The sequence below is a fragment of the Mauremys mutica genome, chromosome 2 (assembly GCF_020497125.1).
Source record: "Mauremys mutica isolate MM-2020 ecotype Southern chromosome 2, ASM2049712v1, whole genome shotgun sequence".
Lineage (NCBI taxonomy): Eukaryota > Metazoa > Chordata > Testudines > Geoemydidae > Mauremys > Mauremys mutica.
Window position 1 is genome coordinate 204,363,348 of NC_059073.1, and position 25,124 is coordinate 204,388,471.

General features: G+C 43.5%; 1 protein-coding gene across 1 annotated transcript in view; it reads right to left on the reverse strand.

Moving 5' to 3' along the window:
- Positions 1-21,043, reverse strand: part of EEPD1 (endonuclease/exonuclease/phosphatase family domain containing 1) — a 91,768-nt gene extending 70,725 nt beyond the window's left edge. The window contains exon 1 of the mRNA XM_045007311.1: positions 19,914-21,043. Coding sequence (XP_044863246.1) covers positions 19,914-20,773 — 860 coding nt within the window. The 5' untranslated portion in view covers positions 20,774-21,043. The remainder of the gene's footprint in view (positions 1-19,913) is intronic.
- Between the last annotated feature and the right edge of the window lie 4,081 nt (positions 21,044-25,124).

A 25,124-nucleotide genomic window follows, 5' to 3' on the forward strand; every position in this document is an offset into this window, starting at 1 on the left:
TGCTTATGCTATGCAGTGTTGTTTGATCCCCAGAGAAGCAGGTTTTGGTCTAAATAACTGTATATGAGTTTAAGTGAATTGCAGTGATCACTGGTTAAAAGAGTAATGGGAGTTCTGTGTAATGGGAGTTCTGTTCAATGGGTCCGGAAGGGAAGTCAAGGTAAGTAGGTATCAGGGTGACATGAATCGGGGCAGGGACTCAGATCCTTTCATTATTCAGTTCAACCGTGATGCCGTGTATAGAGAAAAATTCCCCTTCTACAGTGGGATGAATCCCCCGCTTACAGAAAGGCTTCCACTGACTTCAGTGGGAGTTGGACTGGGCTCTCTGCCAGAATCCAGAAATGAGGTGTAAGATCTAATATAATTTTGGGGCCCTAAATAAGCATCTGTTTATGCTTCCCTTTTTGAAGGAAGAAATTTTCTCTTTCCTAGAGCAGCTTGGTGGGTCTTATATTGCTGAAGGCTGACAATAGTGATTTTGAGTCATACATGCAACTCAGAATTTTGGATGCCTATCTGCCTTGTATCTGCAAAAACAATGAGGAGTCCTTGTGGCACCTTAGAGACTAACAACCCACTTCACCAAACGCATGGAGTGAAAAATACCAACTCCCACCTTTTCATGTTCTCTGTATGTGTATATATAGCTCCTTACTATATGTTCCATTCTATGCGTCCGATGAAGTGGGCTGTAGCTCACGAAAGCTTATGCTCAAATACATTTGTTAGTCTCTAAGGTGCCACAAGTACCCCTGTAATTTTTGCGGATACAGACTAACACAGCTGCTATTCTGAAACCTGATGTAATTTTACAACTCATTTCAATTTCTGACTGCACTGCATTCTCTGATGGAAAAATATTTGAGGGAACTGTTTTCTACCAGCTCTACCGGTCACTCATAATGCACAAAGTAAAAATCATGGATGAAAGGGGTAGCAAGAAGGGTGTGCAAATAAGTAGATAAGGGAGAGAGGTAAGGCCAACTGATGAAGTGAACAAAAGGCTCAGCACAGATTTCCAGCTTCCCTCTAGCTCTTTAGGCTGTTTTTCCCCATGTAAGTTATGACAGATTGCATCGCTGACTGAATCACTGCCAGGACATGCTGAGGATGACAGAGGCAAAGCGATAGGGAATGATGCCCTAGAGGACAAAACCAAACTCCAGTGACTTCTGCAAGGCAGGGCTTTGGGAGTGAGTCATCCGAGTTAGGAATGCCATTTCCCCTCAGACCAACCATGGCAGCCAACACCAGAATCATCTAGCAGCACTGAGAAAACATACCAAGGCTTTGTGTGAAATATTCGATAAGAGCTGAAGGAGTGTTGAGTGCGATGGATGAAAAACATGAGGAAAGCGGAAACCATGACTAATAAACTGGCCGAGAGGAGAGCTGGCATGATAGGAAAGCAGCTGTGGATGGTGGCAGACACTTTTCAGACCATGGACACAAACCTTGCATCTTAGAGTAATGAAAGTAAATACATTATTAACACCCCATCTGGAGCTCCTCAAGAATGACAAGTTCAAAAAATAGAGGGCCATGAATTCAGCCACTCCTTTGAGCCCTACAGCTGCAAGGCCCAAGCTTAAGTATCTAACTTTCTCTTACCATCACAACTGTCCCCAGAACTGCTCTACTATGTCAGTCTGGAGGTCGGGGCAGTGAGGAAAAATAATTCATCTAGAACTGGGGTGTGTGTGTGTGTGTGTGTGTGTGTGTGTGTTTACAGAAGGAATAGGAGAAATGCAGATGAAAATTGTGTTTTAAACAGGAGAAGGGAGAATCTATGACGTGGTCCAGCCGGGCTCATGGTAAGGCATAAAGACTGAGATACCCTAGAAGGATCAAGTTATTCTCCTTCCAAAGGTCTCATTCGCCACAAAGACACATCATGTAACAATGGAACATGAGCAGCAAACATCACATTCCCATTTTCCGAGCAGGTGGTGGCTGCAGGTTAGACAGGACTGTGTGAACCAACCTGTCCTGGAGAAGAGATCTACAGGAAATGACCCAGGTGTAATGCTGTGGATACTGAGAGGAGCAGATGGTAATGATCTCTATACATTCTGTGAAGAGCGATTCCAGCTGCTGTAAGATTAGTTATAAGATCAGACCCACTGAGCTAAAAACGGAGGCCAACATTTTCAAAAGTGACCAGTGATTTGAGGCCTTCAACTTGAGATACATTAAGGGGGCCTGATTTTCAAAATGTCACTTTTTAAAATGCTGATTAGAGGCCTCAGTAAAGGAAAAGTAAGCTGCTGCACATCTTGAAGTCAAGACATTTTTAGAAAGGTTTACATTAAAAACATATAGGACCATATTGTGCCTGTGCTGCCTGTACACACTTGTGCACACACACAGCCCTCTCTCTGGATTTAGGTGGAAGCTGCATGTGCCCACACAAGGACAAAACTTGACCCATACACTGGAATGTTTACATTCATACAGATAATAACCACTGTCTCTTATGCTGGAGGAGTTACCACCACTTGACAGTAATCTGAAATGTTTCACACCAGCAGGTTTTCCATAACAAACCTCAACTCCGATTTATAGATCAGACTCTCTATACTTCTACTGGCAGAGAGGGGTCACAATTTACACACACATTTAAAACCACATGCCCTTTCCTGGGGGAGAAAGGACCAGAGAAAAGCAGCCTTAATTTGCTGCCAGGGAGCTGCAAAGGCTGCCCAAGAGATGCTCTGAATCTGGGTGTCTTCCATGTGTTGCTTACAGGCCCCTGAGCAAGGGTTACAGGCACTAGGGAAGACTGAGGCTGGACTGACATACCTTTGCTGAAACATTTCCCACTGTTCTGATCTCATCAAAAGACTTATTCAGCCTTCTTCTAAGAACTGACTAGTGGATTGAGTGATAGACTTGGTGCCTGCTATGTAATACTCTAAGAGAACTGAGAAGTAATAATGTTCGGAATACAATAAGTGACCTAGCCAGTGAGGTGAAATTATTATACATGGGGTTATAAGATTTTCCTGAATGAATGCACTGAGCTAGCATAATAGGGGGCTCTGGAAAAAACAAGTAGTAAAACACCACAATACGAATAGATAAGCAACCTCCCAGCAAACACTGGGAGCAATTCCAGCACAACGGCATACTGCCAGGCAACAGGTCAGAGTGACACAGCTGTTCTGCCAATGCTGGGAAGTAACACATCGAAGGGCTATAAACAGTTAAAAAGCCCCATTTAGGAGGGGATGAGAGGTGGGAGAGGTGCCTGGGGCTGTGCAGGGGGACAGGCTGACACAGAGAGATGCCCTGAGGAGGGAGTATGAAAGAGTTGGGCCTTCCCCAGAGCCAGGCAATGGTGAGCTTTAGGGAGAAGCAGGTATGCATATAAACGGGTTTATTGTTTTAAGATCATGTATTTAAAACCAAAGCATTTAAGAAAAAACAGATGTTCTACTTTAAGAAGGCTGCCTGGTCATTGGTTACCACTGTCATTATTCCCAGGCACTGAAGATAGATCAGACCTGCTGAGGTACTCACAGTTGACCACAGGGGACTGAAGCCCAGGGCCTGTTCTGAAACTAAGAGAATTGTGTGATTCCACCCCAAGAGAGAGGTAACAGCTTGAGGCCTGAGAAGAGACCAGGAGGGGTCAGAGGATCAGTTAGCCCAGTAACTGTGACAATTCAGTCCACCTCCCATTGAAGTCAAAGACTCTCAGGGAATTCCAGGGGGGGCTTAGAGATGGACTCATACTGCAAAATTCATATCTGGACTTTCACAAAGTTCAGAAGAGTTCATATCAACCACTTCTGTGAGTCAATTTCCCTTTGATTTATGCAGTACAAGTGTGAGTGTGTATATTATGCAGCCACTCAAGTTCAATTTTGTTTTTCTTAATTGGTGTGGCTATTTTTAGGCTATGCAACCGTATAAATTTAAGATCCATTGTTGTGTTTGTATAGGGTCACTCCAAAAACAACTTCAGTTTAAACAAAAAAAAAAAAAAAGAAAAGAAAATAGAATTTCAACCTCCTTTTGACAAAACAAAATGTAAGTGAGTCAGGCCACAATGGGGACTAATATTTTGTTGCAAAAGAAAATCGTAATACTCTGTGTTTTAAAGGTGGCTATTGATTGTGTATTGCAACTTCCATATACACACACATGATTTCATAAAGATTTTTACTACCAACTGCACACTGAGGAAACTATCTAAATACATATTTACACTGTCTGTGAACTGATGATTCTGTTTAGACCCTGAACTCTTATTTGGTTAAATAAACTTCCTCTTCTCTAAAGGTTCTTTGGACTGAAGCAGCCAAAAAATAAAATAATTTTGTGTTGCCGATGCGAGAGAGATCCCTTTGAAACACCCTGAAAATAGGATAGAGTTGTCTTTCATTACAACAGACAAATATATATATGCTAGTTCACACTGTAGTTTGTTGAGAGCAAGAACTGAGACTTTGAATTGTGTGGGCTGATTTGATGCTGTAGGCAGGCGTAAGGTGGAACACCTGTTGGCTGGAATCCTGTGATGAGATTAGAACCATAAACAGGGAGGTGAAATATTTGTCTGTTGTAATGAAAGACAACTCTATCCTATTTTCAGGGATTTTCTGTTTTCTACACTTTCATTTCACTCAAGGAGAAGATGAAAATAAAGTACTATTATTTTATAAGCTCTGTACTGTACTGATATCCATTCTGCAGAATTTATTAACTGCAAACCTCAGTACTGTACAGCTGATCTTTTAGTACAGGTATAAACACCCTTTAATTCAGTGGTGTTACAATAGGGATGCATTTGGCTCTATTTGTTTTTAAATAAAGGAAACCAGACAAGTTGTTCTAAGTCAGCAGTTACTGCATACAACACAGCAAGCAACTTCAAGTTCAGCAGAAACTCACTAATCCCTACATGAACCAACTCTTGCAGAGGTCATTGACCGGCAATTACTGTGGGTAATGCTGGAACAAACCCAACAAGGGAGGGAGAGAGATTGCTTCTGTGTATTCTGCAACCGCAGGCATGTGATGTATAGACAAGCCAGAAGGAAAAGGAAAAGTAAACTGTAAACAACTCAGAGTCAGCAGCATTGCAATAAAAATATGAAAACAATAATCAACTAAATTGTAGATTGAATACACTCAAGGCTTGGGGTTCTTTTGGTAACCATGGGAGGGATCAGTATTCTTTTTGTGTAAGTCTGCAATTAGGTAGCAAAGAAGCAAGGGATTTATAAAAGCACAAACTTGCTACCACCTACAACGTCACACAGCAAAACCCTCACTTATCAACTAGCGATTCATTAACTCATTAAATTAATGTGTTGACTCTTTGGATTGTATTTCATTTTATGTTTTACAATGGGAAATCCATTTTGTTAGATGATTTTTTGTCTATTGTCAGTTCCACCTAGTTAAATTAAAACTAGGGCTGTCAATTAATTGTAGTTAACTTACGCAATTAACTCAAAAAAATTAATCGAGATAAAAAAATTAATCGCAATTAATTGCACTTATAACAACAGAATATCAATTGAAATTTATTAAATATTTTTGGATGTTTTTCTACATTTTTATATTGATTTCAATTACAACACATAATACAAAGTGTACAGTGCTCACTTTATATTATTATTTTTATTACAAATATATGCACTGCAAAAATGATAAACAAAAGAAATAGTATTTTTCAATTCACCTCATACAAGCACTGAAGCGCAATCTCTTTATCGTGAAAGTGTAACTTACAAATGAAGATTTTTTTGGTTACATAGCTGCACTCAAAAATAAAACAGTGTAAAACTTTAGAGCCTGCAAGTCCACTCAGTCCTACTTCTTATTCTGCCAAGCACTAAGACAAACAAGTTTGTTTTCATTGATGGGAGATACTGCTGCCTGCTTCTTATTTACAATGTCACCTGAAAGTGAGAACAGGCGTTCGCATGGCATTTTTGTAGCCAGCGTTGCAAGGTATTTACATGCCAGATATGCTAACCATTCGTATGACCCTTCATGCTTCGGCCACCATTCCAGAGGACATGTTTCCATGCTGATGCTGCTCGTTAAAAAAATAATGTGTCAATTAAATTTGTGACTGTACTCCTTGGTGGAGAACTGTATGTCTCCTGCTCTGTTTTACCCGCATTCTGCATATATTTCACGTTATAGCAGTCTCGGATGATGACCCAGCACCTTTGCTTTAGGAACACTTTCACAGCAGATTTGACAAAACACAAAAAAGGTACCAATGTGAAATTTCTAAAAATAGCTACAGCACTCGACCCAAGGTTTACGAATCTGAAGTGCCGTCCAAAATCTGAGAGGGACGAGGTATGGAAAATGCTTTTAGAAGTCTTAAAAGAGCAACACGCTGATGTGGAAACTACAAAACTTAAACCACCAAAAAAGAAAATCAATCTTCTGCTGGTGGCATCTGCAGGGCCGCCCAGAGGGGGCGGCAAGTGGGGCAATTTGCGCTAGGCCCTGGGCCCCACAGGGGCCCCGCGAGTCCCTGGCCCGGCAGTGGTCCGCATCTTCAGCGGCATTTCGGCATCAGGGGGGGCCCTTCAGTGCTGCCGAAGACCCAGGTGCGAAGCGACTGAAGGGCCCCCCGCCGCCGAAATGCTGCCGAAGACCCAGACCCCCGCCGGGTGAATACAAGCACTGCAGCTGCCTCAGGCCCCCTGAATCATCTGGGCGGCCCTGGGCATCTGACTCAGATGATGAAAATGAACATGCGTCAGTTTGCACGGCTTTGGACCGTTACCAAGCAGAACCCATCATAAGCATTAGAAGCATGTCCTCTGGAATGGTGGTTGAAGCACGAATATCTTGCAACGCCAGCTACAGCAGTACTATGCGAAGGCCTGTTCTCACTTTCAGGTGACATTGCAAACAAGAAGCAGGCAGCATTATCCCCTGCAAATTGTAACCAACTTTGTTTGTCTGAGTGATTGGCTGACCAAGAAGTAGGACTGACTGGACTTGTAGGCTCTAAAGTTCTACATTGTTTTATTTTTAATGCATTTTTGTACATAATTCTACATTTGTAAGTTAACTTTCATGATAAAGAGATTTCACAACAGTACTTGTATGAGATGAATTGAAAAAATGCAATTTTTTGGTTTTTTACAGTGCAAATATTTGTAATAAAAATAAATATAAAGTGAGCACTGTACACTTTGTATTCTGTGTTGTAACTGAAATTAATATATTTGAAAATGTAGTAAACATCTAAAAATATTTAAAATACATGGTATTCTATTGTTAACAGCGTGATTCATTGAGATTAATATTTTTAATCACTTGACAGCCCTAATTAAAACAAATCAAACAAAACAAAGCTAATATTCAGCTGAGAGTTGGCAGTACCTGCAGAATAGAGCATTTCCTTTACCTGCTTCCCTTCACAAGAAACTCCAACCACAACCTGTTCGTGGAAGGTTGTTAGACAAATATCGTGGCTGGATTTGAAAAGGAGCTGGATAACTATCTAACTGACAACCAAGATGTGTGCACAAGGAAAAGAAGATCTCATGGCCTGTCATTCCCATCTCTATTCCTTCTCCTTATCTTTATACTCATGAGCCTAAACCACTATCTCCTCCCTTTGGCAGCTTTGTCTTGAAAAGCTTCCCTTAGCAACAGCAGGAAGAAAATGTCATTGAACTTCTTTTCAAGTGATGGAATCACTGCCCAAAAGAGAGACATGGCAGAATGCACAGCAATGGAATCACCGTCGCACACAGAGTAAGGACTGGCAACCCGAGCAGTTTAACCATGAAAAAGTAGAGGTTTTAAACTGGAAAAAATATTAGAAATTTCCAGAGCAAAAATCTCCAAATAGTAGGTCAAACCAGGTGGGAATGCTGGGATTATTGCATTTGAGATTGATATTTGATCAATTTAAATGAGAAATTGTTGCATTTCTAATGTTAGTTAACTATAACATTCCATAAATATTGTTTTCAGTACAAGGCAGTATGTTTACAAATGTAATCGTTAGTTCTGTTGTTTTTTTCCTGAAAATATAATTAAGACTTTCTGGGCAGTTTCATGTCTATGGATCGCCACATAAGCACATTAAGGATGCAAACATTTTCCAGGCAATATTCTTTTCTTACCACTGCCTTCAATGGAAGTGCTCATGTGCATAAAGTTAAGCACATGCACAAGTGTCAGCCGGATTAGGGCCTGTTTGGAATCCCATGGACTGAGAAACAATCCAACAATGGACCCTGGCTGGGACTTTAAAACATACAAAAACACACAACCCATAAACTCCCAGCTTTAAGAATATAAATGTGATCCCTGAAAGCTAACTTTTTGTTGTTGTTGATTATACAAATATTTTAAACTGCTTAGTTAGAAAATAAACTTTAAAGTTAAATGGACACATTGTATATGCTACAGAATGAAACAAAACATTAAAGCAAATTCTAAACAGAAATCATATTTTCCACAACCGTGTGTTCTATTTACAGTCAGCATGCTGCTAACTCCACGCCCAAAGTGTTCTCAAGATGTTACATGGTGTTCCATAACTCACTGTTCATCTCCAAAGCCTGAGACTGAAGCCAAGTGGGGAAAGTCAAGAATTAACTTGAGTAACATTATGGCTCTGATCCTGAAAACACAATCACATGTGCTTAATTTTACTCCTGAGTAACAAAATGAGTTCTATGGGTCACCCTGCATGCCTAAAGTTGGCAATAGCTAACCTCCAATATACATAAGTCTTCAAATGAAGAACCTACGACAAGTCCTACCTTTGCCACCTTCATAATACACTATAAAATTAGTCTCAAACACTACAGATTATCATAGTGTTGGGGAATTACTGTAGCATATTGTAACAAGGGTACTATGTCTCCCTGTGTGAGCTAACACAGGCACTGCAATGGAAAACCTGGATAGGATAAAAACAGTGCAATTAAAAATGTATACACACATTTCACTCTTGTCATAGATCTTTCCAATTCACTCTGACCATCTGGCCAAATCTTGCAGTCTTTATTCAGGCAGGAAGGACTAGTCCCACTGACTTCAACAGGAATGATGACTAAGTAAGGATCGGAGGATTTGGGCCATAATGACAAAGACATGCTAGTAGCAAGTGGAATCTAAATCCAAACAATGAGAGAAGAGGGAAGCTACATATGTAAAAATATTCTCTTAAATGTCCCATTTTTTTCTGGACCAAAGAGTAGATGGTAACTTCATATCAGGTTGGAACTCAACTGGAAAGAGGATATTCTGCTTTATCCCAGACTAATTGATTTTAGACACAGCCTCATATAACTCTAGGTATTTAACTCCCATGTCATTAAACCCTGGCCTTTTCTTATAGCAAGTTCCCTCCCCTCTCCAGCTTTTGGAAGACTTCTAATTGCTCTTGTTAAACCAAAGGTGTAAACGTTTCATTCCTATAGCTGACCTATTATCTTCAAAAGCTTCAAAAAGTGCCCTGGAGCACTGGGAATTCTTCTTACAGGAAACCATCTGTACATATAGACCCGGTATACTCTTTGATATAGTCTTGTGGCCCTAAGGTTCATGAGAGGCAAAGATTATAGCCTCTTGGAATCTGTTCACCTTCCAGGGGCATGCCTTGTGAAACATCAGGGAGTAATTTGCTGATCAAAGAGTGTAGTTTTACCGCAAGTCAGTTATAAATTTGCTACATGTCCATTGCTGGAATCTGCTAGGCTTTGCAGAAATCACTCATTTCTAGTTTACCAAGATGCATACAGCATATAAAGCCAGTGAATCCAATTAAATGAAAAAATGCATCTATTAATAAACTGGAGAGCGTGAAACTGACTAGATTCTATGTTGTCAAATGCACAAAGTACAGAAGCTGGAAAAATAAAGAAGTATTTTTCTCTCTAATCTTTTTCAGCTCTGGTCATTTTAGGTGCCACTTTAATAACAGTACAGTAGGTAAAAAAACAAAACACAAGTGTTATTTTTACATTGTTGATTTCCCTCTAACCAACACTATTTTTCTAGTTATGCTATCATCTTAAATGCTGGTGCACAGGAAAAGATGTTTTGGCTTGATAATAGCCTGTAAGCAATTAAAGGAAAAATAGCAGAACAGTTGAGAATAAAAGTAAACAAGAAGCCCAGATCATTCTCTTCTGTGGTAGAACCAATGAAAGGGGACCCTGGGAGAGGAAATTCCTGTGAGGTTCTTCCCTCCCACTCCCAGCCCCAATAATTCCAAGATGCAAGGCTTGTGGGTTTGCCCTGCCCTCAAATGGGGAAAGTTGTGAGGCCTGGCCCAAACCTGGTAGATACCCAAGGATGCAGAGGAAGTTAGAGCCACTTGGGCAGAGGATGGTTCTAGTCCTCAGTTTCCCCTCCATCTCGGGCTTCCTGGCTCCGGGTACGTTGTCAAGGTCTCCTCTGCCTGTTGCTGCCCACAGGACACCCAGAGAAACCTCTACAAAACTGCAGTGGTAGATAATACTCACATCCATCATCCCACCCCCAGCCCATCCATTCCATTCCCATTGCAAGGATCTGTGGGGTTAGGATGAGCCAAATAATGTCATGGAGGCAACTGATCCTTCTTCCAGTCAGTAAGTCAGTGATTTCCACATGGAGGGTACCCTCCACATTGGTATCTTGGAAGCATGATCCGGGCCTATATTATTATTTCACTACATCCACTCTTTATGGGCCCAGTCCTGCAAGGTGCTGATTGCTCCCAACACCCAGTAAAGCCAATGGATTTTGAGGACATTCACGCCCTCAGAGATGCCACCCAGAACTTTGCAGCATTGAGCTCTATATTCTTCATATAATTCTGCAGCCAAGAATAATGTGCCAGAGCCTCAGCTAGTGCAAGTCAGCACCGCTCCTTAAGAAGACACAGTCCAAGGATCTGGCCAATAATTTCTTGCTGCATTCCCACTAAGATGATATACAGAGCAGGGTGGATAAAAAGTCTGATTATTTTCATTTAAATTGGATTTTTTTGATAAAATACTTTTTGAAGAAAAAACTATCTAGAGATAGTTTTAATTAAGATATATCTTTGAGCTATAATGTCTCATCATGGAATAGGGATTATAAATTCTAATTCTATAGTATGAGACAATATATTCATGTAATTTTTAAGAAAAGTTTTAAATGAGTTCCAATAGTTCATGGATTAGGGACCCAATCTTATGGGGTTCCAGGGGTTTCTGTATAGATTATTTAGGTTAATCTTTCTATCTACCCAATGGGACTCAGTGCTCAGTCTAGAAGATACCATCAGATATGCTTAGGTTTTGCAAAAAGAACAGGAGTACTTGTGGCACCTTAGAGACTAACAAATTTATTTTAGCATGAGCTTTCGTGAGCTACAGCTCACTTCTTTGGATGCATAGAATGGAACACACAGACAGGAGATATTTATACATACAGAGAACATGAAAAGGGGGAAGTATGCATACCAACAGGAAAAGTCTAATTAGACTAAATTTGTTAGTCTCTAAGGTGCCACAAGTACTCCTGTTCTTTTTGCGGATACAGACTAACACGGCTGCTACTCTGAAACCTTAGGTTTTGCAGTTCTCAAACTATGGATTTGTGTCTCCAAAAGTGAAACTATTTGAGCAGCAAGTCTTGAGGTCTTTCTGAGTGTAGCCTTTATTGATTTGAGATCTACCATACCATTCTCTCACTATTAGGGAAAACCTATAATGGCAACAGACCATAAAAGAGACCCAATTTGGGAATAGGAACCATTCAAGAAATATATGTTGGCTGATGATGTTTTAAAAAAAGTCACTCCAGTGAACTGGTGGAAGTCACTTAAGCACTTGGATTCAGAATCTGTTGACGTGATAATCTCACTTTTAACAGCAGTAGCTTCTTCTGCCATTGGACTAATTCATTCCAAATTGAGAAATCATTTGGGACCTGAAAAAGCAGGAAAGCTTGTTTTTCTTTTCCAGATTATGAACAAACAGGAAAATGAAGGTGAAGATGACTAGGTTAGCTGCAGAAGCCAATATTTTAAGTTTCTCATGTTGACCTGGCTGACATAGTCGATTTTAATTTTTTTTTTTAAATTTCATTTAACTCTTTTAGTTAAAAACAATTTTAACAAAAACAAACCTGGTTTTAAAAAACTTGAATGTTGCACTAAATTCAAAAATTCATAAGCTTAGGAAGGCAAGACTTGCTAACATATTACAAGAGGAATCCCATTTTATTCTTTCACACCTTCCACTTCATTATTTGGGCCATGCTTCTTTCCTGCTCTTTTATTGCAATGCAGTTATTCTTAGCTGTGATCCACCGTATTATTACCACGACAAAGGAAAACAGATAGATAAAGACACACCTTGTTACTCAGCAGGGTCAACAACTGTTTTAGCAACAAAACAAAAATAACCAACACAAGCACATGGGGTTTGACGAGGCTTTGAAAGATACTTGTTTGCTAACCAGCTAGTACCTGTTATTACTACTATCAGAAAACGTACAAAGGACTTAAGAAAAACTTATTTGAACCCTTCAGGTGCATGAACTCCCCTCTCGTCTTTTTATCTTTTTGGGGGGGGGGTGAGGGGGAATGGAAAGGGAATGCAAACTGTCAGGCTTTCCTTCAACCTCCTCCCACAGCTCTCCCTGCAAAAGAATTCAAAGAGTAATAAAACAATTGCCTCTCATATAATTACCCTGCCTCTCACACCTGTTAGACAAGGTGTGTGTGTGGGGGGGAAACAATGGAGAGAACTAAACCGCCACCCCCACCCCACCCCAAAAAAAAGTTTGTTCCCAGCTTTTCACATACAATAAAACCACGTTACAAGTTGTTCCTTCAGGAAGACAGATTAAGAGTCTGGGGGAACTGCATGTTTGTTTTCTAAAAAAAAAAGAAACAAGTGACAAACTATGGTGCTTCTGAAGTCTTGAAAGCAAAACCCGGATGGTCTAACTGAAGAGATTCCGTAGTTGTACACATTTCTGTGATTATACAACTTGAGTTAATGCTGGTTATATATTTTATGACTAATAAGAGCGGACAGTTCCAAAAGATTGATTAAAGTGAGGGATGAAAGCGGACGATCAAACACAGTAATCTGAGATCCAAGTAGACTTCTTCCATCTGAATCAGACGTATGCTCCATGGGATTTAAGCCTCAGTCTTGGCACTTTTTTCCTGTTTTTGAGAGTACAAGATTTGGCTTTCAAAGCCCATGTCATCTTAAATTTGCCTAATTATAAAGTATAGCCAAAAAAAGGCCCTTTCAGGGTCACTACTCAGTATTTTGAAGCACAAATGTTCACTTGGAACATTTAGTTTAAAGCACGCTGTTTCCTATACTAAAAGATTACCAGCGAACCCTCAAGTAAGTGGTTAAATGAGAGGATGCAGTATCAATATATTATCTGTATCAACACAAATTATACACGCATGTACTTAAATCACACTTCTTGATGCAACTGCTAAGTGCACACTCTTTGCACGTAATAAAGGGGCTGAAAAAGTGGTATGCACTAAGGAGCAAATCCTAAACCCAGGGCACGCCCAAGTAGCAGGGCCAAGTTCTGGGCAGATTGTGGGGTGGAAAACAGAAGGAACTCTCTCCCCTCCTAATCTAAGCCATGAAGCAACCCTAATGCAGCTCTCCAGCTGTTCTGCAAAGACTACTGCAGCCCAATGGCTGAAGTAGGCTCTATATGGTCTACAAGGCACCTACCTTCCTAGAGAGGATGGGAGGAGCCATGAAGTGGTGTCCTCCTACAATCCCTCACCTTCCCCAGCCTACCCATGCTCAACTCAAACCACATGTTCACTGATAGGGGGCCCCTGTGAAGCTAGCTGTGTATAACACAGGGACTTGTGTGGCCCGCTGGAGACTGTCCTGATCCCCTAGTTATATGTCCACACTTCTGAAGGAAGACATGGATTTGGACCTAATGTGAGCATGTACTAGCCCTGGAGTACCCAACATACAGCCTGGGAGCCAAATACATCCTATAAATCTTAAGAATGGATTGTGTTTTTAAGGCACAGCCAGGCAAAGGGGGGTCATGCTGCATTGGAAGTCCCAGGAGACATATTGGCTGATCCAGAAATGAAGTCAAGAGAACTACACATCTGTAAGTAAAGCAAGTCAAGATCTGGCCCACAAACAATCAGCAGCATACAATAAATACTGAGTTATCAAATGCATCACTGAAATACAAGATTCACCACACTATCATGATTTTGCTTTAAACCTCAGACCACTGACCACCTAGAATTTACTGTCACTGGAGTACAGCCAGTGTGGGCTAACAAGAAGGACCCTTCCATTGCAGAGGCTCCCGTGCAACATCGCATTCTCATGGACAGTATACTGACTTGATCCATACTTTATTGTAGTACTTCAGAACTGTTCAGCACACCCTGCAATGCCACTAAACCACACGAACGCAACATCTATGCTAAACTGAAGCTATGCTATTTAACGATTGTTGTCAAAGCCAGGGTCATACCAGTGGGGATAACATTTTTTTCCTTATAATAACCATACAGAATACCCTCTTGACTCACTTCCTTAAGTAGGACTTTACATATAGCATATTTAAAAGAAAAAACAAATAATGACAAACACTGACAGCTGTTAGCACATTTTCCAATTACAGAGTGGAGAGGGTTAACTTGCCTAACTTACATGGGAAACCCCCATGAAAAGCTCTCAGCAAGTGAAAAAACAAAACAAACAAAAAACCCTCTCCTGACTCACAGCCAGTGGTGAGCTGGAGCCGGTTCCCAAGAACCGGTTCCTAAAATTAGACCTCTGTGGAGAACCGGTTGTTAAAGGGCCAGGGAGTGGGCAAAGAACTCCGGTCTGAGGGCTGGACCATCCTGTTGCTCCCAGGATTCCCAGCTGGGGAGGCTGAGGCTCCCCCGGCCCTTCCCCCGCTTCCCCCCAGCTGCAGCGTGGCCAGCCACCAGCATCAGCTGGGCAGCTCAGCTGAGCTCTGGAGTCATCCTGCTGCTGCTTTTTGAGAGGCTCGGCAAGGTGTGTGTGGGGGGTCCTGCTGCAAGCTCCAGGGCTGGCCGGAGGGGAGGGGAGGGGAGGGGCAAGTGAGGCAATTTGCCCCGGCCCCTGGCCCCATGAGGATGTCTCCCCCCAGCAGAGCTGGGCAGCTCAGCTGAGCTCCTGAGTCGTCCTGCTGCTTTGAGCTGCTGGCAAGGTAAGGGGGGTGGGGGCTACAAGCTCTAGGGTTGCTGGGGAGGGCAAGTGGGGCAATTTGCCCCAGGCCCTGCAGGGGCCCCCGGCCCCATGGGTATGTCTCCCTCAGTCCCGGCCCCTCCCCCCCCTTAAATCAGAACTTTTTATAGGGAACCGGTTGTTAAGATTTTGGCAGCTTATCACTGCTCACAGCTAACCTTTGGTTCAATGTTTTATGAAACCGTGGCATTATCCCTCCATCAACATGTTCATTAACTATCTTATTACCTCTCAAAACCAAATTCTGTTACTTTAAATCTTTCAGAGGGGATAAAAACTGGTCTAGTGCAGTGGTTCTCAACCTTTTTTCATTTGCTGACCCCTACAAAATGTCCATTGGAAATCTCGTCTCTATATATAGTTGAATTCTGTTCAGTCAGTTTTCAGTCCAAGTCTTCAGCGGACCCCTTAGATATGGTCCACAGACCCTGGACCACAGGTTGAGAACCACTGCTCTAAAGTGCCTGCATTTATACTAGCAGCAAAGAATCCTGTGGCACCTTATAGACTAACAGACGTTTTGTTAATCTATAAAGTGCCACAGGATTCTTTGCTGCTTTTACAGAACCAGACTAACACGGCTACCCCTCTGATACTTGCATTTATACTGGGGGGCTAAGGGCAGCAAGGGGATGGAGATCTGCATTTTGATACGAATACATCCTGGATTTGTGAACTAGGTCTGCAGAAATGCTGCAGGTTTGGTTAACATCACTATACATTTGATACTTTAATCCAATTATACTACATGTTCTCCAGCACATCAGCCATGTTAATCTCTTCTAAAACTACTGAATTCTCTCTAGTCCTAGGAATGAAAGTATTTGCTTCTCAACCTCTGCAAGCAATGCAACAATAGATCCCTTTCATATATGTAACAAAGTGTTTGAGGGGAGTGGGTGGGGGTTACTGCGCTTCCTTGTTTTTGTATCACAATAATGGATTTTAAAATAATATACTGGTAACAGATCATGCATATGGACTTTGTGCAGCTGATGCTAGAGCAATCAAAGTGCATTCCTTTTGCTGCTATCCTTAAAGAACCTTAGCACCTCTGGACTTGAGCTTGATTTTTTTTTCATTCTTAAAGAGATTACTCTCCAGTTTAATGTGGAGTTTGACCCTTTCTTGCTCTTTCTGTAACCAAAGGATACAGTACTCCCTCTCCCTGCATTACCATTCTTCATATATAGATTATGCAGGGCCTCAATGGTATTTATATTAATCTGTCCTCACCTATTAGGGTAACTGGATGTCCTATACAGGTAGTAAGCAGATACAGACAGTAATTTGGCCAGTTGATAGTTACTGAAAGAAGCTGTTAACAGAACCATGTGATGGCTTGTGTAAAACAATCTGGCAGTCTCAAAGCTACTCCCTCTTGGCTGGTCATCAGAAAAAACAGCACCACAGCCAGAGGCAGCCTTAGAAAAGAGATCTTGATTCTCCACTGCCCTGCACTTTGCGCAGCTCTTTACACCTATGCAAAGTGAGTGTAATCCTGATTTAACAGTGTTTCATACCAACATTGCACAGCACAGATGTAGAGGACTGTACATGGTGCCAGGCAGTGTAGGATCAGGCCCTCAATAAGCATGAGCAGTTCTGTGGGTGCACAGAGTATTCCAGACCCTTAGACAATATACTGTAACAAGGAAGTGTGTACAAGATGTTCGTTTATCTTAATATAGCTGTGCAGAAAATACATTAGCAACCTGTCATTCACAGCATGCATGCATTCCTGCAAGCTAAGCAATAAGGCTAAATAGACTGCCTAATCCACTGGACAACAGGTGAAATCAATGCTTGGAAATGTAAGTGACAAATGTGATCTGCTCACTTTACATTCTGAGCTACTTGAACATTCACCTTTGTGCCTCATTGATGCCATTGGACTCAACAAGTACTGATAAGCCCTCTGTGTTGTATTCATGACTGAGCAAGCAAGAGTTGAATTTCCACAGCTGATTATTATCGGAAGTTAATCTAACTGGGCAAGGATTAGTCTGCTGGGCACTTTATCACTTTCCAACAAGTACATAACTGGAGACGGGAAATTTAAACCTTTCCACTAATACATACAGCAGGGCCTGATGCTGAGCTCAATTAAGTCAAATTTACAGCAGCATAACTCCACTGACTTCAATAGCACTAGTATGAGTGAGGGGAGATTCCTTCCCACTTGCATCTCAACTGCTGAATGAGCCTATTGCTAACATTTTTCCCCGCTGTTTGTTAACCGACATTTACTTCAGTTTCCAGGGAAATGTAGGCTTAGCTATACACTCTAGTCTTTCTCACTTCCTTCCAGACTCTCATTATCCATGCATGTGCTCCTGATTAGAAACCCGTCAGACCATACTCTCTGACAGTAACTGTGTGTGTGCACGGTTTTGAGTGCATGTTCAATGTAAATGCCTAAACTAGTCTACAAAATGAAAAACTAAAAATTACATTAGCAGTAGGCTCAATCAACATTTTAGGGAACATGTTTTCAAAGATAGTCATCTAAATCATATTCATAACGTGAGTACATATTTTGGGGTATTTGTACAAGTAACTATGTGTGCAAAATATACAAGTATACATATAATTCTCTGTTCTGCATTCATCATTTCATGTGCACATTAAATTGCCTGTTTTTAAAAATTTGTGCCTTGATTTTCAGAGTTTGCCAAGCACTCACAACTCCCTCTGAATTCATCACTGGCTCTTTGAGCTAGCTCAATGCACAGAAGTTGAGGGCACTCAACACATCACAAGATTAGGTCCTATGTAAATCAAATCACTTTCCTTTCAGTACTGGAATTTAATCATCCTGAGATTAGTGAGAATTACTTAGTTGCATTTGTTTGTTTCCTCAGCCACTTGTGTTCCCTCTGGCCTTCCTTTTGTCCTATTTAGTGAGGTTTTCTGATATCCCTTACTTTTCCACACTGTTCCTGGCTGCTTCCAACTTACAGGTGGAAAAAAAACCACGCTCTAGTGGAGTTGGAAATGATTGACTGCCACGCTCAGCTAGTAATGGTGATGATTTTTTTTTTAATATAACCAGCAAATAAATTAGAGATCACTTATGCTCTCCTCCGACTAAAACAACTGGTTGGTAATTTCAGTTTGTAACAGGAGATTGACCATGGTCAAGGGAAAGCACAGGAAATATGAAATAGCAGAGTGGTCAAGGAATACTAACCCCAGACCAAAGTGTTAAGCTGAAATGGGCAGCAAGACATCCAAACACTCAGAGGTTTATACCATTTCATCACCATATAGCTTTCTTGCTATCAAACCATGTCATGCCTGTAGGAAATAAGTTTCCTGTGTCAAAACATTGCAATGATACATTGCAATGCAGGAACATTGCAGCACAGTCTTGTCAGCTCACTTCTCCTGCCTATTGCCATGGCTTTATTTTTTTTAAACAAAACAAGAACCACAACATAGTGTGATAAAACATTTGTATTTCTAGCTAGCCTGACTTCTGTAATCACATAAACAATTACCATTATTCAACTTGACAGTATAGTTTTGAAAAAAAAATAGTGCTAGTAATACTGCAATAAATAATGGCTTGTCAGCACTTCCAACCCCAAAATATCCCATTTTCAGAGGTTTGAGAGTCATCCAAACAAATCTGTTTCAGGTTAAAACTTGCAAGGGAGCAAAGTTTGGTTTCACAACATTGGACAACAAAATCAGATTAGCTGTTTTTTTAATTGTGGAAGGGAGGGGAAGAAAAGTTGTCTTCAGAGTTCTTTTGCAGTTCTGTGATGGGAAAATGGCTTCAATTTAAAACACAGAGTTTAGCAAGCAACTATTTATCATAGAAATGTACATAGATCCCCATCATCCAAGCACATGTTTGTGTTACATTAATGAAACAGTTACAAAATATGGCACAACCTGTTACTCATAAAGAACAGAAGAACTATTTCATGACATTACTAAAGGTCAGTCCAATCTTTGACCAGACAAACAGGTCTTGAACTGTGCCCTTAAGCTCACTAAAACCATGGTTTGGCAGACTGCCTGAGATAGCAGGTTCCAGAGGCATTACTCTCCCCTCTGAAGGCTACTACCAGCCATAGGGCATTCAGCACCAGACAGACAAAAAGAGATGTAAGCAGATTGCAACCACCTTTACCATGACGATGTCCCAGAACATTTATACCTTGACTCACACCTGTGAGTAAATAACTACTGCACACCACAGAGCAATGGTGGGTGCCCATAATGGCTTGCTACATGGTACCAGATGAACTGCAGCATTCTACACTGGCTAAAGATCCCAAGCATTTCTGAATGTGGGCTACATTCATTTGGTAATATCTGAAGGGTTGGAAGGTTGGACTATAGGCCTAGGTAGTTAAGTTAAAAATATAATCTGTTATACATTCACACAAAACTTTCTAAAGAAATGTAGATGCCTGGGATTGTATTGCCCTGACAGAGGGAAACAGAGTATGCCCATTTGACCTTTCCATAATACATATTCCCAAATGATGCACTAACCCACTAGGTCCAAAGCATTGAGGGACCACCATCACTGCCTCATAGTTAAGGATGAGCCAAGAAAAATGAGGATAATACACAGAACTTTGTGAAGTAGTAATGAGGATCAAAGTATACTGCTTTTTGGAAACATAAGGCACCAAACGCCGCAATTTCATTTGAGCAGTTTACCTGTTCTCCAGCAGCGTCATGCACACAACCTCTCGCACGCCAGGGTTGTTGGCTTTTTCAACAGAGCAGCTTTGCAGATTCCAGGTAGCCACCCTCAGCACAGGCTTGCCATCTCTCACCCCGCCAAACATCTCCACCGAGGGGCGAGTGGATATAATCTGGGTCGGGCCCCCCGGTGGGAAATCCAAGTCCTCGCTCTGGAGGCTCAGCGAGGTGGGGCTGGGGTGAGGATTGACGGTGAAGCTGAGCCCCCCGTTGGTATTGGTGGAAGGGGGCCGTGACCTCTCGGTGAAAATCTGGTGCCTGATTTTGTCCAGGAAGGAGGAGTTGATGCAGTCCATCTTCACCAGGTCCTCGATGCTTCTGAAGGGCCCGTGCTCCTTGCGGTAGTCCACGATGCCGTGGGCTATCTTCTCCGTGACGCCGCGGATGCTCATGAGCTGGGCCGGCGTGGCCGTGTTGATGTTGAGCCTGGCGGCGGCCAGGTGGGCCGGCGGCTCGGGGTTGGGGTCCTTCCTCAGCGAGCTGGGCGAGTGCTGCGCCGAGCTGCCCTTGCTGCTCACGCAGATCTCGAACTTGACCTGCTCCAGCCGGGCGGCCCCGACGCCGCTCACCAGCGCCAGGTCCTCCACTTTCTTGAAGCCCCCGATGTACTCCCGGTACTCCACGATGCTCTGCGCCACGGTGCGGGTGATGCCGGGCAGGGTCATCAGCTCCTCCTCCGTGGCGCTGTTGATGTTCAGCCGCTCCTGGTTGACCAGGATGTGGCTGAAGTTGCAGGCGGCGCTGAACTTGCGGCTGTGGCAGAGGTCCGAGGGGTCCCGGGGGATGGAGCGGTGGCAGCCCAGGTTGCCCCCCATGGCCGGCGGCGCGAGTGGCTCCTACCCCGCGGGGCGGCGGCGGGCAACGCTCCGGCCGGCGGGGCGAGCTGCGGGCTCACGGCGGCGCTGGGCGCCCCTCGGACTGCGGCGCGGACTTGTGCCACTAGCCCGGCTCGTGGGCGCTCTCCCGGCCCGGCCCGGCCCAGCCCCGCATCGCCCGGGGGCGGGGCCTGCAGGCGCTGGGCTCCGGCCCCGAGAACTTGGCAGCGGGGCAGGGCTCAGAGCAGAGGGGAAGTTACAAGGATCCCCGCCTCCCGCCCCCGGCCAGCCCCGGAGAGCCGGGCACGCGGGGACAGCGGCCGCAGCGCGCCGCCGAGCCGAGCCGAGCCGCCGGGGCTGCCCCCCTCCGCTGCCTTCCTCTCCGCGGAGTTTCTTCCCCGCCCCGGGATGCTTGTTGACAGCGCAGGGAGAGGCAGGGGAAGGAGCCTCCTCCGCTGCCGCTGCCGCCGCCGCCGGGACTTATCCAGCCCGCGTACAACTCGCTCCCAACTCTCCCGCCCAGCCCTGGTCCCCGCAGAGCAGAGGCGGGTGCACCTGGCTCTCCCCGCTGCTGACTCCAGGCTCAGCCGCCCATCCGCCCCTTGCAACGGCGCCGCTCGCCCCGCACCGCCTCTGCCCCTTCGCTTTCCTCCGGGGTTGGCACCAGCGCTTCCCTCCCTCCGCAGGGGAGGAGGCGCCAGCTGCCTTGGCCTCCTCCTGGGCTGATCACATGGGCTCCCTGCCTCCCGTGCAGAGCCCAACCTGCGGCCGCAGCAGCCCTGGCGGGAGCGACAGGTAGCTGAGCTGGAGGGGTGGCTGATCAGCGCTTCCCTTCCCTGTTTGGTGCGCCCTTTGGATACTGCAGGCTTCAGGTGGTGTTAGAGTGACCAGATGTCCTGATTTTATAGGGACAGTCTCGATTTTGGGGTCTTTTTCTTATATAGGCTCATATTACCCCCCCCCCCCAATCCCGATCTTTCACACTTGCTGTCTGGTCACCCAAGGTGGTGTCAGCATAGCGGGGACCAAGCAGCTGGGGGGAGGGGGGGGTCTAGAGATCTTTCAGTCAGGGCTACAGCAGGGCAATTCTCACCCCCGAGGTTCTTTTCCCGGCTTCTTGCTCAAGTGGCTGGCACTTGGTCAGAAACCGTGGTGTGCAGGGGAGAGAGTCATGACCATACCTAGAGCTTATTGGATAAAGGCATTGCATTTTCTGAGTGCTGCCCAGACATGAACGAATGGATCTGACTGCAAACCTGTGCTTAACCCGCAGCCGGTGCTTCGTGTCAGGGAAGTTGCAGTTAATCTGCCAGGGCTTTTTGATGGTCTCAGCATTTGGACATCAGCCCTTCTGGGTGCCCTTATTAAAAAGGACATGTCTCCTGGCACAGATCCGCGCTTAGACGTGGTGGATGACTGACCCCAGCATGGCTTGGAAATCAGTACAGATTCCAGTGGCTTGGTAAACCTTTAACCTGGGGCGGTATGTCCAAACTTTGCAACACAGGAGAGCCACGGTGGCACCTTTCCATCTTCAGCCATGTATTTGTATTATGAGACGTCACCAAAGTCCAAAGGTGTAATCGCAGATCCCGTTGTGCTGCATGCTGTTCAAACCCTGAAAAAGATTGACTCTGCCCCAAAGAGTTTAAAGTCTGTGGCATCGCAAGTGGATGTAAAACTAATTGGAAGGAACAGGGGCAGAGAAATGAGGAAAAGAGCAACATGTGTTTAGAGATGCCAGGTATATGCACAGCTTGATTAAAATGGCATAATACAAATACTTAATATGAATGTCAGAAGTGAGTACTGGCTCTCTATGATACATCTAATAAAATAAATGTACATGGTCACAATACCAGTTTGTTCTTGCATCATCTGTGGTAGATCAATATAAAGTATTTTAGTACACCAAAAATAGAAAGCATTTATATCAGCTTCAACCTCTCACCAAAAGTGCAGGGAAAGAAGATTTAACATATGAGGGACGAGCTGGCTGCACTGGGCCCTTGGGCCTCACTTATGCACCAGTGCTTTAACATTTGCAGTGAGTACTGTATTGTGTATTTTACATGACCTTATACGTTGTTTCCTGTTTGAATTTACAAGAAATGTAGCAAATTAGTAGCTTAGTTTGTCAGTGCAAGAAGTATGTATTCAAGTAATTAAGTGATTCCATTTGCATTGAAAATCTAGTGAATTCCAAACCATGAGAACAGCTTCCAGTGCACTAGAAGTCACACTGGGCCTAATTCTGCAAAGCACAGATTAGAACAATTTAAAAGAGTGATCTCTGCACTGCAGTAATATTGGGATAAGAGCCCCAGGAGCTATTTACTGTAGCGTAGAAAATTCTCATCTTTGTTATGGTAGATTTCTACGATAGATTGAATAAATGCTAAACAAACTGATTAAAGAAGTAGCTAAGCACTGAAATCAATGTGAGTTGTGCCTATGCATCTGGGGGCAGAACTGGGCCCTCTGTATTTAAAAATAAAAAAGACTGTTGATTGGAGCAGCACCAAGAGGAAAACCCTTGTCACCAACATGAAATTGTTTCTGTTCCATCAGTAACTAGGGAAGATGTTAAGCAGCAATTAAACATTTTAAATATGAAAGAGCAGATAATACTCTTTGGCGCAAGTTAAAAGGATTGTCTAAAGAGAACTCTGAACCATTAGTGTTGATTTTTAACTAATCTTGGAACAATGGGGAAGTTCCAGAGGATTAGAAGAACGCTAATATTGTGCCAACATTTCAATGATTTAGGAAACTAAAAATTGGCTAGCCTGACAATAATCCTGAGCACAATCATAGAAAGACTGATATGGGACACAATTGGCCAATAACGAAAAGATAGTGGAATTCAACTTGGGTCTCCCACAGCCTGGGTAAGTGCTCTAACCACTAAGCTAAAAGTTACAAGGGGACTACCACCTTCTAATTTATCTTGAGAAAGGCACCTAAACCAGGTCAGCCCTAACTCCAGGAAAGGGTTCACAGCTGTGAATCCCAGTTGGAGACAGGCTCTTAAGTTCCCCTTCTGACTCTAGCCCAAAAAGGTTAAGTGTTGATTTGATCACAGTCCTGCTGGAATGTGTTGATTCTATCAAACCTTTTGATGGAAATCATATTTCCTGGTTCCTTGGCAGTGTGCCCCAGCTGCTCACCTGGGATCTCCAGCTCTCCAGAAGCCCACCAGGCTATCTAGCTCCCAGACTCCCTGGACAGCTGGCTTCCTGAGATTCCCCCATTTCCACCCTGACAGGCAGCCCAGAGAGGAGGACTGCCTGCTCCCTGGTTAACCAGCTCCCCAGGCTACCTGGGAGCCAGGCAGCTGTCACCCCAGGCTCCCTTGGTGGCTAGGTCAGCAGCTCCCTGAACTGCCAGCTTGGTGGGTGGATGGACGGGCTGTCTGGCTCCCTAGCTGGCAAGCAAGACAGCCAGGAAACCAGCGCATCAGGCTGGCAACTGGCTGGGCAGATAGGGAACTAACTTCCCCGTCTGCCCAGCCAGTTCAGAAGTTTTCAAAAATTTAATTCCCATAGAAAATTTTGCATTTCTGATTTTGTTCTGTTTCAGAATATTTTTCCCCCCAGAAATGTGAAATTTTCCACAGGAAGGAAATTTCAGTTCCCAGGCAGTTCTAGTAATTAACCATTGGAACAACTCACCTAGGAATGTGATAGATACTCCATCACTTGAAGTCTCTCAATCGAGACTGGATATCTTAAAAAGGTATGCTATAGCTCAAACAGAAGTTATGGGCTTGATGCAGAAATTATTCAATGTGGTTCTTTGGCCTCACTTAAACGCAGGAAGTCAGACTAGATGATCATAATGGTCCCTTCTGGTCTTAAATTCTATGAATCTGTGTTCCAAGGTCCTGATCTTTGGAATATATCTTATATGTGACATAGCCTCAACCAAACAGTCCTTTGCATGATGATGGGATAAAAGGAGTCATAATTTTTGCTCAACAGAAGGTCCTGTTGTGCTCTTCAGTTTTCAGTGTCGTCTATTCAAATCCCCATCTGAGGGCCAACTGACCATGTGATAGCAGCAGTTTCCAGGTCTCACTTACACTGATTATGAGCAGTATTGGTTTGGCACCACTGACTGTACATACACCATTTTCCTCACTACAGGCAGTTGTCACTGGGCTGTTTAAGAAGATGCCTTATACAAGCCCATCCTTCTCAATAGGTGTCCCTTTTATGGGGGGGCCTCAAGAAATCTAAAATTGGGATGGGGATAATTAATTATTTTGCTGCTGCGTTCCTCTATATCAGAATATAGTAGTCTCCTTTTGAGTCCCATTCCTTTGGACCAGGGACATGAAATCTTGGCT